The sequence below is a fragment of the Anastrepha obliqua genome, chromosome 2 (assembly GCF_027943255.1).
Source record: "Anastrepha obliqua isolate idAnaObli1 chromosome 2, idAnaObli1_1.0, whole genome shotgun sequence".
NCBI classification, from domain to species: Eukaryota; Metazoa; Arthropoda; class Insecta; order Diptera; family Tephritidae; genus Anastrepha; species Anastrepha obliqua.
This window is the reverse complement of record NC_072893.1, coordinates 79,590,062-79,605,421: the sequence shown is the minus strand read 5'-3', so window position 1 is coordinate 79,605,421 and position 15,360 is coordinate 79,590,062. Positions and strand designations below refer to the sequence as shown.

The following is a 15,360-nucleotide window of genomic DNA, read 5'->3' as shown; positions in this document are numbered from 1 at the left end:
GAGGTAAGCGGAGCTGTGGGTTGGTGATCGGTGTTTGCTGGTTAGATGCGGTTTTAGTTTTGTCGTCCTAATGGTTACCATTATTTATTTACCTATTATTACCCTCTCTGCGTGCTTTGTATTTGTATGCATTATTTTTGTTGTTTTTTGTGTTGCTATGTAGTTACTCGTACAGCTAAGTTGGCCAAGTTGCTGTTGAGTAATCAAATATTTAGCAGCGTGTTTTTTTTGCTTTTGCTTAATTTGCAGTTGAATGGGAAATAAAACGTTTCTGCAGCACTAATGAATTAACTAATTTTTCCTGTCACTGACAAATATGTAAAATATGTACATAAATGGTGAAATGGGGTCACTAAAATAGGTAGGGAAAATATACTCCATATATACACCATCCTTGCAATTAAAACCAATAGTTCTGAACTACTGTAAGTACTATATGTATAGCACAGAGATTTATTGACAAATTTTCAAAATTTATTTCTTTCTTATTTAATTTTGTTAGCCTTTTTGTGAAAGTGTTTACAAAAACCATATAAATTTCAGTTTCAAACATTACCAGAATTTTATGAAGATTTAAAATAAAACGCAAACAAATTTTCATTAAAATTTCAAATTTAATCAGATTTGTCTACCTTCGATTATGCAGAATTATAACTTAATCAGTTTTGGCATATTAAAGTGCAATTTCGAAGTGGTTAAAAAATTGCGTTCATTTTTGGAAACTTTGTTTTATGCAGTGTTCTTTTTTATCTTCGGCATATAACGAAGCAACTACTAAATTAAACTTAGATTTGAGAACTTATTGTTAGATTCTAAGGGAAGAAAAGCTTCAGTATTATAATAAGGCAACGTAAAAATAAAAACTTGCGGCTGACTTAAATGGGATTTATTTAAACTAAATATCAGGTCAGTTCATAAGCTCGTGCGTATTTACCCATAATTTCAATTTTGTACGATTTTTGCATACAAACAATTATTCGCGGGTGTTTTTTTTAGAGGTTAGGTTTTCAAGATGAAATAAAACGTATATAATTTAATGTTATGGCCAAGAATTTAGCTTTATTATAAAGATAAGGGTTTGCCATTATGTTTTAAAAATGATTTCGGGCAAGTGGCCGCCGCGGCTGGCTCGAATAAATTCCAGCCGAGAGGCCCAATTTTCGACCACTTTTTGCAGCAATTGGGGCCGTATGTCAGCAATAACTCGCCGAATATTCTCTTCCAAGACGTCAATCGTCTCGGGCTTATCTGCGTAGACAAGCGACTTCACATAGCCCCACAAGAAATAGTCCAGCGGTGTTATATCGCACGATCTTGGAGGCCACGCTACAGGTCCACGGCGCGAGAAAATGCGCTCACCAAAAGTTTCCTTCAATAAATCGATTGTTGCGTTGGCTGTATGGCATGTAGCGCCGTCTTGTTGGAACCAAAGGTCGTCCACATCACCATCGTCCAATTCAGGCACGAAAAAGTCATTAATCATGGCTCTATAGCGCTCTCCATTGACTGTAACATTATGGCCGGCTTCATTTTTAAAGAAATATGGACCAATGATTCCCTCTGCCCATAGAGCACACCAAACAGTGACTTTTTGAGGATGTAACGGCGGCTCAGCAATGGCTTGTGGATTATGTTCACTCCAAATGCGACAATTTTGCTTATTGACATACCCATTCAACCAAAAGTGAGCTTCATCGCTGAACAAAATTTTCTTGTGATGCGTCGCGCGAACCGAACCATTATTTTCGTAATAAATTTGTACGATTTGCAAACGTTGTTCAGGTGTAAGTCTATTCATTATGAAATGGCAAACCAAACTGAGCATAAATCAAGTGACAGCTGTCAAAAAGACCATCTACGAAAAATGGCACTACAACTTGAAAACCTAACCTCTAAAAAAACACCCTTTATAACGGAACTATTTATATTTTTTTTATATATTCTGCATTCAAAAAGTGATTTTAATCGCGGATAGAAGCACGTGTTGTTAAAAAATAAAATGGAATCTTTGAACGCGTATAAGAGGCATATTTTGTACTTTTTTTATAAAAGTGGTAAAAATGCAACAACTGCTGCTGCAGAAATAAACACTGTTCGCGGAGAGGATACCGTGAGTGTAAGGACTGCGTAAAAGTGGTTTTCAAAATGTCGAGGTGGTAACTGCGATGTCGAGGATGCCCCGCGCACTGGTCTGAAGTCTTTAACTCCGACGCCTTGCTCGAACTCGTAGAAGCTGAGCCAAATTTGACAGTCGATATGATAGTTGGGATTCAGTTGGGAAAGGTTTCAATGCTGGGAAAATGGGTTCCGCATAGACTTTCCGCCGACAACCTTCAGCAGAGAGTGAATGTGTGCTCTCAGCTGCCAAACGGCTTGAAAATGAAAGTTTTTTGAACTGTATCGTTAGTGGTGATGTAAAATGGGTCCTTTACAATAATCCCGTTCGCAATGGGTAGATAAAGAGGAAACACCAGAACCGACCCCTAGAGATGGCCTTCACCCCAAGAAGATTCTCTTGTCTATTTAGTGGGATATGGCCGGTATTGTTTATTTTGAACTTCTGGAACCAAACCAGATGATAACTGCTGATTATTATTCCCATCAGCTATCAAATCTAAATGAGGCACTTAAAAAAAATCGACCGTCTTTAGTGAATAGACGCAAAGTTTTGTTTCACCACGACAACGCAAGACCTCATACCGCAAGGCAAACATTAGGCAAGCTCGGGAGCTAATACCGCATCCACCATACTCTCTACTTTAAATAATAAGGACTACATTTTGGTATTTTAGAACATAACCACAACAAAAATATAGCAAACATAACAGGCAGAATATTTGTTTAGCATACACCGCTAATTGGTATTCAGACCACTCTGAAACCAGTATGGTTTCTTTTATTAAATACTAGTTCATGAACTAGAATGTATACTGAGAAGTTTGGATTTTCACAGCTGGGTGTATATAATCACATTAACCAACTCCAAATAACAATATTCCATCAGTGAAGTATGGTAAAAGAGTTAATTCATAGTAATATTTATTAAGATTTTTATGTGTCATAAAGGTGCTGTTGAAAGCACCATGTATTACCCTGTAAAGGGATGAAAATTTATATCTGAATTTAACTTTCGTTTGAACATACAAGAAAAACGTATTGTGATCCATAAATTCATTTCTATTTCACCAGCAATTTGAAATTAACATGCCAGTGCACCTTTGGAAAAAACTGAATAACGAGGAGTGATTAAATTATTTGTTTGTGAGGTCTATCAGGAACACTTATTTTTAAAGAAATGGCGAAAATGATAGACGATTCTGCTGTTTCGTTTCCAATTGCGCATGAATGAGAGTGAGAGTTTAAATGTGGTTGTATAAGCAATGAAGGAGACGTCCAGAAAGAGCAACAAGGTGGACACTTTCGATTCACTATGCGTTACCGAGTGGCGAATAGATGAAGCAACTGGTATAAATAAATATACTACCTTGGCCAAAAAGTTCCAGGAATATATTCAGAAAATTCAAACCCGGAATATACTCAGAAAATTAAACTTACAAGTTTAATCCTCAAAAGTGATATGCTTGCTCTCTTTTTGTGTTTTTTTTACTCAATTAATCAGAAAAAAATCACAATCTTTTCTATTTTTTTAGAGTATCATTACCGAAATAGTTTCCCAACATTTCTAAAGTTTTCGACCTATTTAATCCATTGTTGAAAATTCAAATACATTTTTAAAACTGTAAAGAATCGAAAACAAGTGCGGAGGTAAATATATTTGCTCAAGATAGTGTAACTTTTACAAATATCAAGCAATGGCGATACAAGTTATGTACAAAAGTAAATCACGAATGTTGCAACCTAACAAAAATATGTAACTCAAATAAATTTATTTAGAATGCTTATGCTATTATGCTTATACTCTTTTAACACCCTTCATGTTATCGTTCTTCTCAATGTAGACTAAAAACTAACAACTGCAAAATGTCTGAACATGACCGGGCAATACCAATAGACAATTCGTAATGTTGAAGCCATCAAAGAATCCCTATATGAACGAAGTCTACAGCAGCCTACATAACACAAGGCCTGAAAAGTTCCGGGCGTAACACATATGTAGATGACACTAGTTTTATTGCGTTCACCTCTTTTTTAGTTAGTACTAACTTTTGAAAGGCAGTTGTTAAAATTTCATCATATTATATTAATTATGATAGTTCCTGAGTTATTGTGCTAAGAATGACGTTACTTTTGTTATTTTCAAAACAATGGACCTGAAAGAATTTTGTGTTTTAATTTTACACTAAAAAGTGGAGAACCTATCTCAACCAAAAACAACAATAAAACGATGGTTTGCTGACTTTAAACGTGGATACCGATGATGCACAACGCAGTGGACGCCCATTTGAGGCGGTAACACAAGAAAACATCAAAAAATACACAAAATCGTTTTGAGTGATCGGAAAGTGAAATTGCGGAAGTTAGCTAACATCGTAAAGAAAAAACGTGATGGCTTTATATTGTATGAGCATTTGACTATGACAAAGTGGGTGTCGCGTTTGTTCACTGTTGACCAAAAACAAGTCAATTAAAGCAATGGCAAAACTACATGAACTGTACTACGAATTGCTCTCGCATAAATCGTTCTACAAAATTGGTATTGAAATATTAGAGCGACGCTGGAATGATTGCGTTACGTTAATTAATTAAACAAAAAAACATGTTTTCTTTGTTAGATAGTGATATAAAAATGCTTTATAATATATTACTTTCCGCCCTTTCACCTTCCATATTATTTTTTAAAGTAAAACTTTTTATTGCCTTAAACTAGTTGTTATTTATGTTTTTTCTCCTTATGCCCTCATTACTACTTTCTGGTGTGCACATTTTCATTCCCTTAAGGCATGCCCTGACTTACTTTCATTAGCATCTATTCTATCGAATTAGCAGTAAACATTTCTTATGAGTTTCACTAAAAACAAAAAAGTGGCAAACTAATGCAGATCTCCTCAATAGAAAGTTGTTGACCGTATTCCATATAAAACTACACTATGTGTCTACATCTACTTTTCTTGTTGCTTGTCCCATTTTCACATCACAAGCATAATACATAGATACAAACAAAAAAGAAATATGTGAAAGATAACAATTTCACGCAAAAGTAGCTTCGAGCACAGGAAATGAGGAACAATATTGGCACTGGAATAATCAAAGTGAAAACAAGGAGTCACAAGGAAGGCGGACAAGCGTTCAAGGAATTAAGTTAGAGAGATACATACATTTGTAGTAATGAGTACAAAAATGAGGTAGAAAACAAAAGGTGAAAGCAAAAAAGGCCAGGATCCAAGGGAAGGTATAACAATAGATGGAGTGCAATTTAAGTAGTACACAGTTAAGCGGAGTTCAAATAGCCGAAGCAGAAAACAGAAAGCAGAAAGAAAAAATGCAAAACTCAACTATGTGAACTATGTTGAACTGTGAGCGTAGCAAGGGGCGTGTAATTGCAAGTATTTAGATATTTAGAGTATTACAAATGTTCGTCCTATCACTTCCTTGAAACTGTGTCAGAACAGGTAACGGTTATAGAAGCGCAGTAGAGAGGGAATGCAAGCAACTGACTATCACAAATGGTGCCGTGGAGGATAAGTATGTAGGCGGCACTTGCAACGGGCGACTGGAATACCAATACTATGAACACATATACGATTATGTGAATTATGCGCTGGTAAAGTAGTAGTAAATGTAACAAATGCTGAGCTGTTTGCTACGATTTGCTCGTTTCGTTGCTCATTTGCCTCTGTAAGTTTACACACCTACTGAAATTTTTGTGCTTCGTGTGTGTGAGAGTTTGCAATGCCATGCAGTTCACTGATATACAAAGCGTCAGTGCGTAGGTACTCGTATATTGCTAGTTTTGTTGGTTTAGTATCTGTATGTATATATGAAAAACAATAGGATTTGTTACACCAAAGGCAACAAAAGTCCCTAGGCATTGTATGGATACTTCAAAAGCCGAAATTGAAAATCATCATAATGAGGAAAATTAGCTCACTTTGAACAAAGGCTAGAGAAGCACTGTAGTATTATTATATAAAGAAAGCAAGTGATGGTCGTTCTGGTTGATATTGTTTAGAGTGTCGCAAACACAAAAAGACGTAGGCTCGCAACTTAGTTATAGAATAAAATTTGTATACATAAGAAGAGAGATTTGTGGGTGGCGTTATTTTTCCAGATAGCGTTTAAAAATAGCTTTACCAATTGTCGTCGCATGTTTGGTCAGGATTTAGTGTAGAATGGAAAACGTTTTGTCTAGATGCCGGAGATGTTGACAGACTTGGGCGTAAAGTATGCAACAAACTGTAATGCAATAAGCGATTCACTATCACTAGTTCAGTTCCGCTATACCTACAGCGTATTATGAGGAATTATTTGCGAGACTGCAAACTCGTCTATCATACCACAGAGGGTTCTCGTTGTATAGACGTCACATCCGGAGCGGCTGAAGGATCAATTCTCGGCCCCGACTTATGAAGCAATTCGACGTGATATTTAATATATAATACAAGTAAAAATGCCCATTAGTACTTTTCTAATCGGATATACGTTAAAAAAAGAGGGATTGGAATAAAGAGTTAGCAAATCTGCAGAGCGCGAAATAAAAGATGAAACGCTAAGGCAGATACACGGCTAGGCTAATAAAAGACGTCGCTACATCGTATAGCAGGAATTTCTGTGAAGTCAATTTTTGTAAAACCCAATTTCAAGGCTGACATTGTTATAATATAATATAATATAATAATAACCTCAAAATCATAACTGCCAGCAAGGACGTGGGAGCCGATACGCGAGTGCAAAGTATGTTTTTTGTTTTGTTTTTTTTTTGTACATTTTTTGCTACTGTTTAGTTTACAAGAATAAAATACAAAATATTTCTTTAATTTGATTTATCATGTGTATTAATGTTTGAATTTTTCTATTACCATTGAATTCTACAGTATCAAAATCAATACTGCAGTTATCCGCTTAGACGTGTGAGTGACTGTACTTATACATATATCGCTCCAGATTTTTATTTCTGTGCTTTGTTTTAAACACAATAACTTTGTTTTATATTATTGGCTTGTAAATTATTTCTAATAGTAAAATAAAGCCAATTGTTAAAGGAAAACCATGAAAAAATACATATTTTCTGAACAATATGTGTGAACATCCCCTTGACAAACTGTAAGGCGAAAATATTTTGCAAACATTATGCTGGAGGGCTTAACAGTGATACCGGTGTGTATTAGTTTCCTAAAAAGGTTCGTTAAAGACAACAAGTACTTCAAACTTAATTGGAAGAAACATGATATCTAGCCATACTAAAGAAATTTCTCTTATTTGCTTATTTAGTGGCTTATTCGTCACTTTCCAGAAAGATCTAAATTTCTCCCTAGCGTCAATTAACAGTGGTGCAGAATGAAATGTCTGCTTCTAAACATACAACAGGACGCCATAGGCAAATAGGTATAAGTTGGAAAACATGTTAGCAATTTGCAGTCTGAGTAGGCTTCTGAGAACCATGCAGCACACTGCTTCTGGTATTATTATTTATATAGAGAATTCAAATACCAACACTCAGCTTGTTAACTATAACTTTCGGATAGATTTATGCGGATGCTGCACATATGTATAGATAAACAACAATAAGTGTGTATATGTATGTGCCTCTATTATATATATAAGCACCCGATTAGTACAAGCAGTTCTTTGAAGCCTTTATAAGACATTTGCAATTATAAGTGTTTGAACACAAGCCAATAATTGCTAAGTGCTGCTGCTCTGTGTTTACTTACATTCTGTGTTAATGGGCTTGGGAGACCACAAAATGGTTTCAAGTAGCAAAATGTTTTGTTCGAAATGTTTGTCTCTATCTATTTTATTGCATTAAACGTATATGCATACATACGAATACGACTTGGAACTAGCTCTTAAATTAATTACTTGTTTCGTTCGAGTAAATCCTCTATAGTTGTATAGCAAATATAGTGCTGTACAAAGTATGTATGTTTGTATGTGGATGCAGAATAAATTTTCCCATTGAAATTTCAAACGATTGCTTTCGAAATTTAGAACTTCATAATGCATTAATAAATTACGCATTCATATTCCATTATTATTACTTGAAATAATGTGCAGTCAAGTTCTTCAAAATCATGTAATAATTTTAATATCTAAGTTGATATGCTCAGATAGTTTGGTGCGGATTTTGGAGCGGTGGCATAATTGGCCCATTTTTCTTTGAAAACGTCGCTATTCCGGTTTGATAAGCGATCTTTGGCTTCAGCAAGATTATACGCCATGTTTCTCAGCGTTTGCCATAATTGATAACTATACTATAGGTTCGAAAATAGTTTTATCAGCCGTCTTGGCGATGTTAATTAGGCACCTCTGAGCTGTAATATCACGTCATTCGACTTTTTGTGGAGTGCCGATAACATGAGAGCAATCCATTAACAATTTAGGCCCTTAAGGCGCATATCGAGCTTTCCGGTCGTGAAATAGAGGCAGAAACTATCAATTAGATCTTACAAAACTGGATCATGAGCATACGTTACTGCGAAGTCAGCTGATGCATCCACCCGGATGAAATCGTGTTCCATAAATAATGGAAATGTTTGCTCTTTCGTATAGACTAATAATATAATTAGAAAATTTTAGTTTTATCCAGTTTTATTTTTTAATTTTAAAAAAGAAATCGCTATATGGACCTTTTTGTTTTGTTTGTCGGGATAACTAGCAAGTACAGTACTCAGACACACTTAAGTCCATTGTACTGCATTCGTATGCTAACATGGGTTCCGGGTTACGTGGGTTACGTGGGTATCGTGGGTAACGAGACCTCTGACTCTTTAGCTAGGATGGACTCTGAGGCCAACTTCTTTGGCCCGGAGCCCGTTCTGCCACTTCCTTCTGCAGCCATCAAATCCACGGTTAGCAAATGATTTACTACACCCCACAAGCGAGCTTGGCAGGCTGAGAGAGGCTGCAGAAGGACTAAAATGATGTTACCTGTCATGTCCGACCGACTGTCGCAAATCCTCCTGTTATTATACGCAAGGGACTGCAGGCAGCTGGTTGGACTGATGACGGGCCATTTTCTATGCGTTTAATCCGCCTTTATTGATGTGTTAAGAAGCGACCACCTTGACTCCTTGGCATCACAAGACTTACTCAGATTTCTTCGGAGGTCAAGTAGATTTAAAGAAAATTAAAAGGGAATCCGAGTGCTATATGGACCTGCTTATATACGAAATGTTTAAATGTGATACCATTTCCGCAGTCAGTCGATATCAAAACCTTGCATAAGACCTCTTTTTTTCGCCAAGACTTAGCAAGTGGCGAATAGATGAAGCAAATGAACATATGTCCGCAACGTGGGAGAGCTGCCTTAAATTACATGTAGTGGTAAGGAAGTGCGGCCTAATGAGCTATAGGCATACTAGCTAACGGCGAATCTTCCTCCAGAACTTTGCTGTTGCTTTCGCATGCAAAATTTTCGTCAAGTTAATCGAGCATAGAGATAGCGAGCGGGGAAATGGCGAATAGAAGAGACCTATAGTTAAAAAATCTCTCGAAGGAAGAAGTACTTAGGAATATATGCTGCGATGATTTTACTCCAGTTACAGCGGAATGAGCTAGAAGTCATTTTGGGACTGATCGTAAGGACTCCCAAGTGGTTTTCGGGTAAGACTGCCACCACTTAGAAGAGATGTGTCCTTTCTAGCAGCTTGTGGAAGATTCCTTTCGCCTAACGGGCTTTGAAAACCTACATGTTGAGGTGTTTACTTACTGCTTCCTCAAAAGATAAAGCAACTAAGTGATACCCTGGCGGTCCAACTCAGATCCATCCAGTTCAAAGCAATACCACTTTGAGCCAGTGTCTACAGAAGTCTGGTAGGATACCCATATAACAAAATATTCAGATGAATTCAAAAAAGGAAGTAAAATATAATATTCAATGACATTTGATTGCTACATTCTAAATATTTAATTGTGTGAATCTAGTGAAGGCAAAAGAAAAGTGCGTTCTATTGAGAAATGCTTTCTGACGAACATATTATTGACTTGGAAGTGCCAATTCCATCTGTTAAAATTTTCAACATATTTTCATTCGTCCTCGATGTCCGGCTGGGAGTTATTTGCCAACGAACCTGTTGCTGGAAACCTTCATACCCATTAACGAAATAAATCTTCAGTTCGAGCATCACGTAAACGTTAACCAAATCTACGACAAAATCACACGAATCATTCACCTTGCAATACGCTTCGATTGAAAACGTACGTTGTTCACATACACTGTGACATCGTGACTGAATTACCGGAATGAATAACGAAGCCAAAGCGGCCCCCTAATACACCTACAACCTTCTGAAAAGTGTTGTCTGCTTCTGGATTAAAAATATGCGACGGCTTGTGTAGTCCTCAGTTACCTGGATTTATACATATGTATACTCCGTATGAATAGCCATATGTGGAAAAATGTGACGTACTTAGGAGCTATATATATTTGATAGATTACTACTCGCCTCAAACTAAAAGAGCATACGTGAACTCTTCGCTCTTTTTTAAAGATGCATGGTTCTCTAATCTGGGTTCCAAGACATAGAAGCATAGAGAGCAATGGAATTGTTTGAAGAGGCATACCCTTGACTGTTCTTAAAGTACAATTTAGGGAATAGTACATTTTATTTCTCAGAAAAGCGTAGAACAGATGGAGCTCCTTTTCTTCGTGTGCTATTTCGCAAACCCTTCGGTCACAGTACAATAGACATAGGACACAGAAGGTTCTGGGACTAATCGTCATTCAACTTCCAAACTCGTAACTGTGTTTACCGGGCAGTGGACGATTGACACACACGCAAAAAAGTTAGGTTTACCATTTAATCGCCATTACAGATACTGGGGGAGCCTCTCAGAGAATGATACTGTTGAGCACTTTCACTGTAAATGTTCGGGTTTGGCTGCTAGACGGTTATAGTCACTGGGTACTCTTTTCTTCCACAGCCTTTCAACAACCTTCTCCAAAACAGCTTTTGATAGCTATATATGATACATCTGCCCATTGGAGGTCTCAAAACGGCCCTTTAGTGCTACTTGGGGAGTGCCAGCCTGGCACTTGAACCACTTCACCTACCTACGTAAGGATGCATGGTTGCGTAAAAATGCTTTCATATATCTTTACATGCGTCAAAAAAGGTATACATGCCAAAATCCGCTCGTGGATTTTAATACAAATTTGATTTCAAATCTAAAAAGTTGTAATTTTTTTCGCAGAGCTAGAGTACAGTGCAATATATTAGGATTGTGTTTGAATCACAAATTAAATGAAATAAATATTTATGTATCGGGGGTGTTTTAAGCTGCATGAGAACTATCGATATCGATAACTATGGTGTGGCAGCTGAGAATGGCAAACTTTCTTGTAATTTCTGTTTAGTCAGATTTGGCAACATCATTAATCGTTTAAAACAGAGCAATGCTTGCAAATTGTAGAATTTTACTTTCAAAAAATAAAAAGTTGTTCGCGAAGTTCAGAGTACATGAGGAAGGAGCTGCCGTTACGGTGTATGACGAGCGCTATCGAGCCATGCTGACTGATTTTTTTTTAGATTCAATTGTGTTCAAAAAATAAATGCTATGCAATTATCTACCAGCTTATAATGCAAAAAAAAAATAATAATTTTAAGAATATTTCTGTTGAATATTATCATTTTATGTTGTGAACCTTTTAAAAACACCCAATACAAATATTTAAATTAGATCACAGCCGTTTGGCAACTGATTTAATATATAACAAAATATATTTTTTAATGGCTATCATGACAAAAAAGACTCAAGTGTATAATTATTGTTACATACATTGCCTCCATTGACTGAGATTTAACTTTAGTAGTTGCCAGCCAGCTGTCAAAGGCTTCCCATACCACTGCCCGTTAATAATGGTCCCCAGAGTGTGGTTTTGCTGCAAACAGCTGCAGTGCATTTATACAGACACAAACACTCACACATACAGAATAGTATGCAGTACTTAAATTAATGTTGGGCGCATGTAACTGCTGCATTGTAGACAGAATACAATTTATTTAACATGCCATGAAGACTAAAAAAACAAAAAAAGACTGAAATAAAAAAGGAAAAAACACAGATAAATAAAAATTTTATATTTACAAAAAGTGGTGTTTGCACATGACGAGACGAATGACATTAAAAAATTGGCACAAACATTTCAACATGAAAAGAAGTTGCTGCCGGAAAAACTTAAATCACTTAAGTTGTCAGGATTTTGAGCTGAAAGAGTTGCGGGCATATATAAAAATATATATAATATAATAAAAAGTTTTGAGTACATAAGCTGGAGGCAGGCGCCACATATATTTAATATAGGATCTTTCATCATAGAGTGCCGAGCAGAGAAAGATTAAATATGATAAAAACAATAGCAAGCATAAGCGGTTCAAAAATAATGTTCTGAAATGCACACACATTTTAAAATATATTATACAATAGATCCCTGTAGGGATTTCAAGTAACTTTAAAGTTCATTTTAAATCCAATTTTTCTCAATCCCTTACCACTGAAACTTCGAGTCACTTAGTTGCTTACAACTGACTATTTTGGTATGGCAACAAAAGAATCAGGTCACTTTCAGCTGACTGTTTTATGTATTTTACAGCGGCCGCCGTAGCCGAGTGGGTTTGTGCGTGACTACCAATCGGAATTCAGAGAGAACGTAGGTTAGAATTTCGGTGAAAGACCAAAACTAAGATTTTTTGCAATAGCGGTCGCTCCTTCTCAGGCAATGGCAAATCTCCGAGTGTATTTCTGCCATGAAATAATGTTTTTCTGCCATATCTGCCATTCGGAGTCGGCTTGAAAGTGTTGGTCCCTCCATTTGTGGAACAGCATCAAGATGCAGGCCACAAATAGGAGTAGAAGCTCGGCTAAACACCCCAAAAAGGGTGTGCGCGCCAATTATATAAATATATTGAATTTTCAGGCAATTTGTAAATTCACTTGTAGTTGCTTTATTATTACAATACTTATATTGGTTGGTCAATAAGTTTGGCCATTTAAAGTGGAAGTAATTATTTCTAGAAAATAAGAGTATGAAAAACTGTATTTTTTGATCACTCTGGTAACCATTTATTTTAATCCAAATATATTTTTTTCAACTATAAGTTACTATCCAAAGCTGTTAGCTGCTGACCGCCAATCGCGTCTAACATACGCTCAAGCCATCCTTAATCACCACCAAGAGGAAGATGATTTTTCATCAAAAATATCATGAGTGATGAGGCCCATTTCCATCTTAGCGGGTACGTAAATAAGCAAAATTTACGCTTCTGGGGCACTGAAAATCCGCGTGTAACCCACGAAGAGCCATTACAGAGTCACTTTATGGTGTGCTGTTTTCGCTGGAGGAGTCATCGGACCTTTTTTCTTCGAAGACGTCGCGGGCCAAACGGTTACTGTGAATGGTGAGCGCTACAGTGCAATGATCAACGAGTTCGTTTTGCCGCAACTTGATGAATTGGGATTGGAAAACATGTGGTTCCAACAGGACGATGCAACGGCACACACTGCACGTGCCACAACCGATATGCTGAAGGATGCATTTCTCGGGCGCCTAATCTCCCGTTTTGGCGATTTGCACTGGCCAGCAAGATCGCCTGATTTGACCGCTCCAGTCTTCTTTTTGTGGGGCTTTTTGAAGTCGCGGGTTTATGTCAATAAGCCTCAGACTCTTGCAGCTCTTAAAGACAATATCCGTCAAGAATGTGAGGACCTATCGCCGGAAGTTTTGGCCAAAGTGATGGAAAATGCCATAAAAAGGGCTCAAATGGCAATCAACTGTGGCGGCGGCCATTTACATGACATCATATTCTCGACTTGATGTAAAAAAAATTAAAAGACCGAATAAAAATAATCCACAAGAAGAATCAAACTTCTTCATTTTTTTTTTAAATTACAGCCAAAAAACATCGCAAGGTTACTTTTGCGCCATCTTGTATATCGGTTATTCACCCTATGTTAATAATAAGATTAATAAATAATTAATTATCTCTATGTTTTGTCATTGAAGCACCCACTTTATAAATATTTGTCACTTTTAGGTTCCCACTATTCCTTTAGATTATTTGATCAGGTTTGAACCTTAAGTTCCCCTCTTAGTTTGAAGCCCTCTGGCAAACATCCCAGTCGGAGCTTTTATTGGGTCCCAAAAAGGTGGCCAATATTCGTGGAAGCGAAGATACTTAGGTCACCAGAGCTGACCCTTTTCTTTAATTCTCCAGGACAGAACCGTCACCATGATGATAGGGCGGTGTGTGAGGGTCAGCAGAGTAAAAACGTCTTAAGGTCGAAATATAAACTGCCACATTCAAAACCTATTTGATAGAACGAAGTCTGCCGGGTCCGCTAGTTATATATACAATTTTATAATTTTTCAGTTTTAGTAGTCAGTTTGAGTTCATGCTTTTCAACCTATTGAATAAAATAAATAAATTTTAAGAAGCAAGCGGAATACAATGATTTTAGTGGTGGTTATAATGATTTTCATTTGCTTGGCGAATACGATCACTTTTTGCCTTGTTTAGTGTGAGGTGATTATAATGAGTTTGGGTCAGGGGTGCATTTTTTGAAAGTAAAGATGGGCTTAGTTATTTGAGTGTTTCTCCAGAATTATAAGGGTCGCAACAACTCTGGAAATAGATACCTGTTAATTATACTATCTACAACATTTATTGCTCATAACAGTTGTAAAGCTTATCCCTTAAAAGTTAAAGTTCCAAATGAATTTAAGTTTAGTTACGTGTTTATCGTGAGGTTTAGTTAAGTATTCATTCAAACTATAAGTATTACATTTTTTTTTTTTCAATTTTATGAAAACGGCAGTTCATTTTTTTTATTTTTACTAAACAAAGGTATCAATTTATAAAATATGTCATTTTCTTATAATTCAAAAAACCAAACTCAACTTAATCAACATAAGCCACATGTCACTCAGAAATTTGGTTTAAGTTCACAGTTACGTATTTGATTAAAACCAAAAATAAAATTACACTTGATGATAGTATATGCAAATTTTCAATGTGCTCTTGACTGTGATTCATATCAATGTAGTGAAAAAGAAAATACATAACAATATATAACGCTTCAGATTTTTTTTATTTGTCTCATCTCTCTAACAAATAGAGCAGAAGAGCTCACACTATATATTGTATCAGAAGTATTTTTAAATTTTTGCATTTTCAGTTATACGTAAAATGTAGTCAGAACTTTCTTGAAAATATTTCATTCCAATGGTTATAACTTATTTTG

The 15,360-nt window shown here is 36.3% G+C and overlaps 1 protein-coding gene across 1 annotated transcript in view; it reads right to left on the bottom strand.

The window, feature by feature from the left end:
* Positions 1–15,360, bottom strand: part of LOC129238919 (innexin shaking-B) — a 234,272-nt gene that overhangs the window by 184,199 nt on the left and 34,713 nt on the right. The window contains 1 exon segment of the mRNA XM_054874153.1: positions 6,486–6,521. Coding sequence (XP_054730128.1) covers positions 6,486–6,521 — 36 coding nt within the window.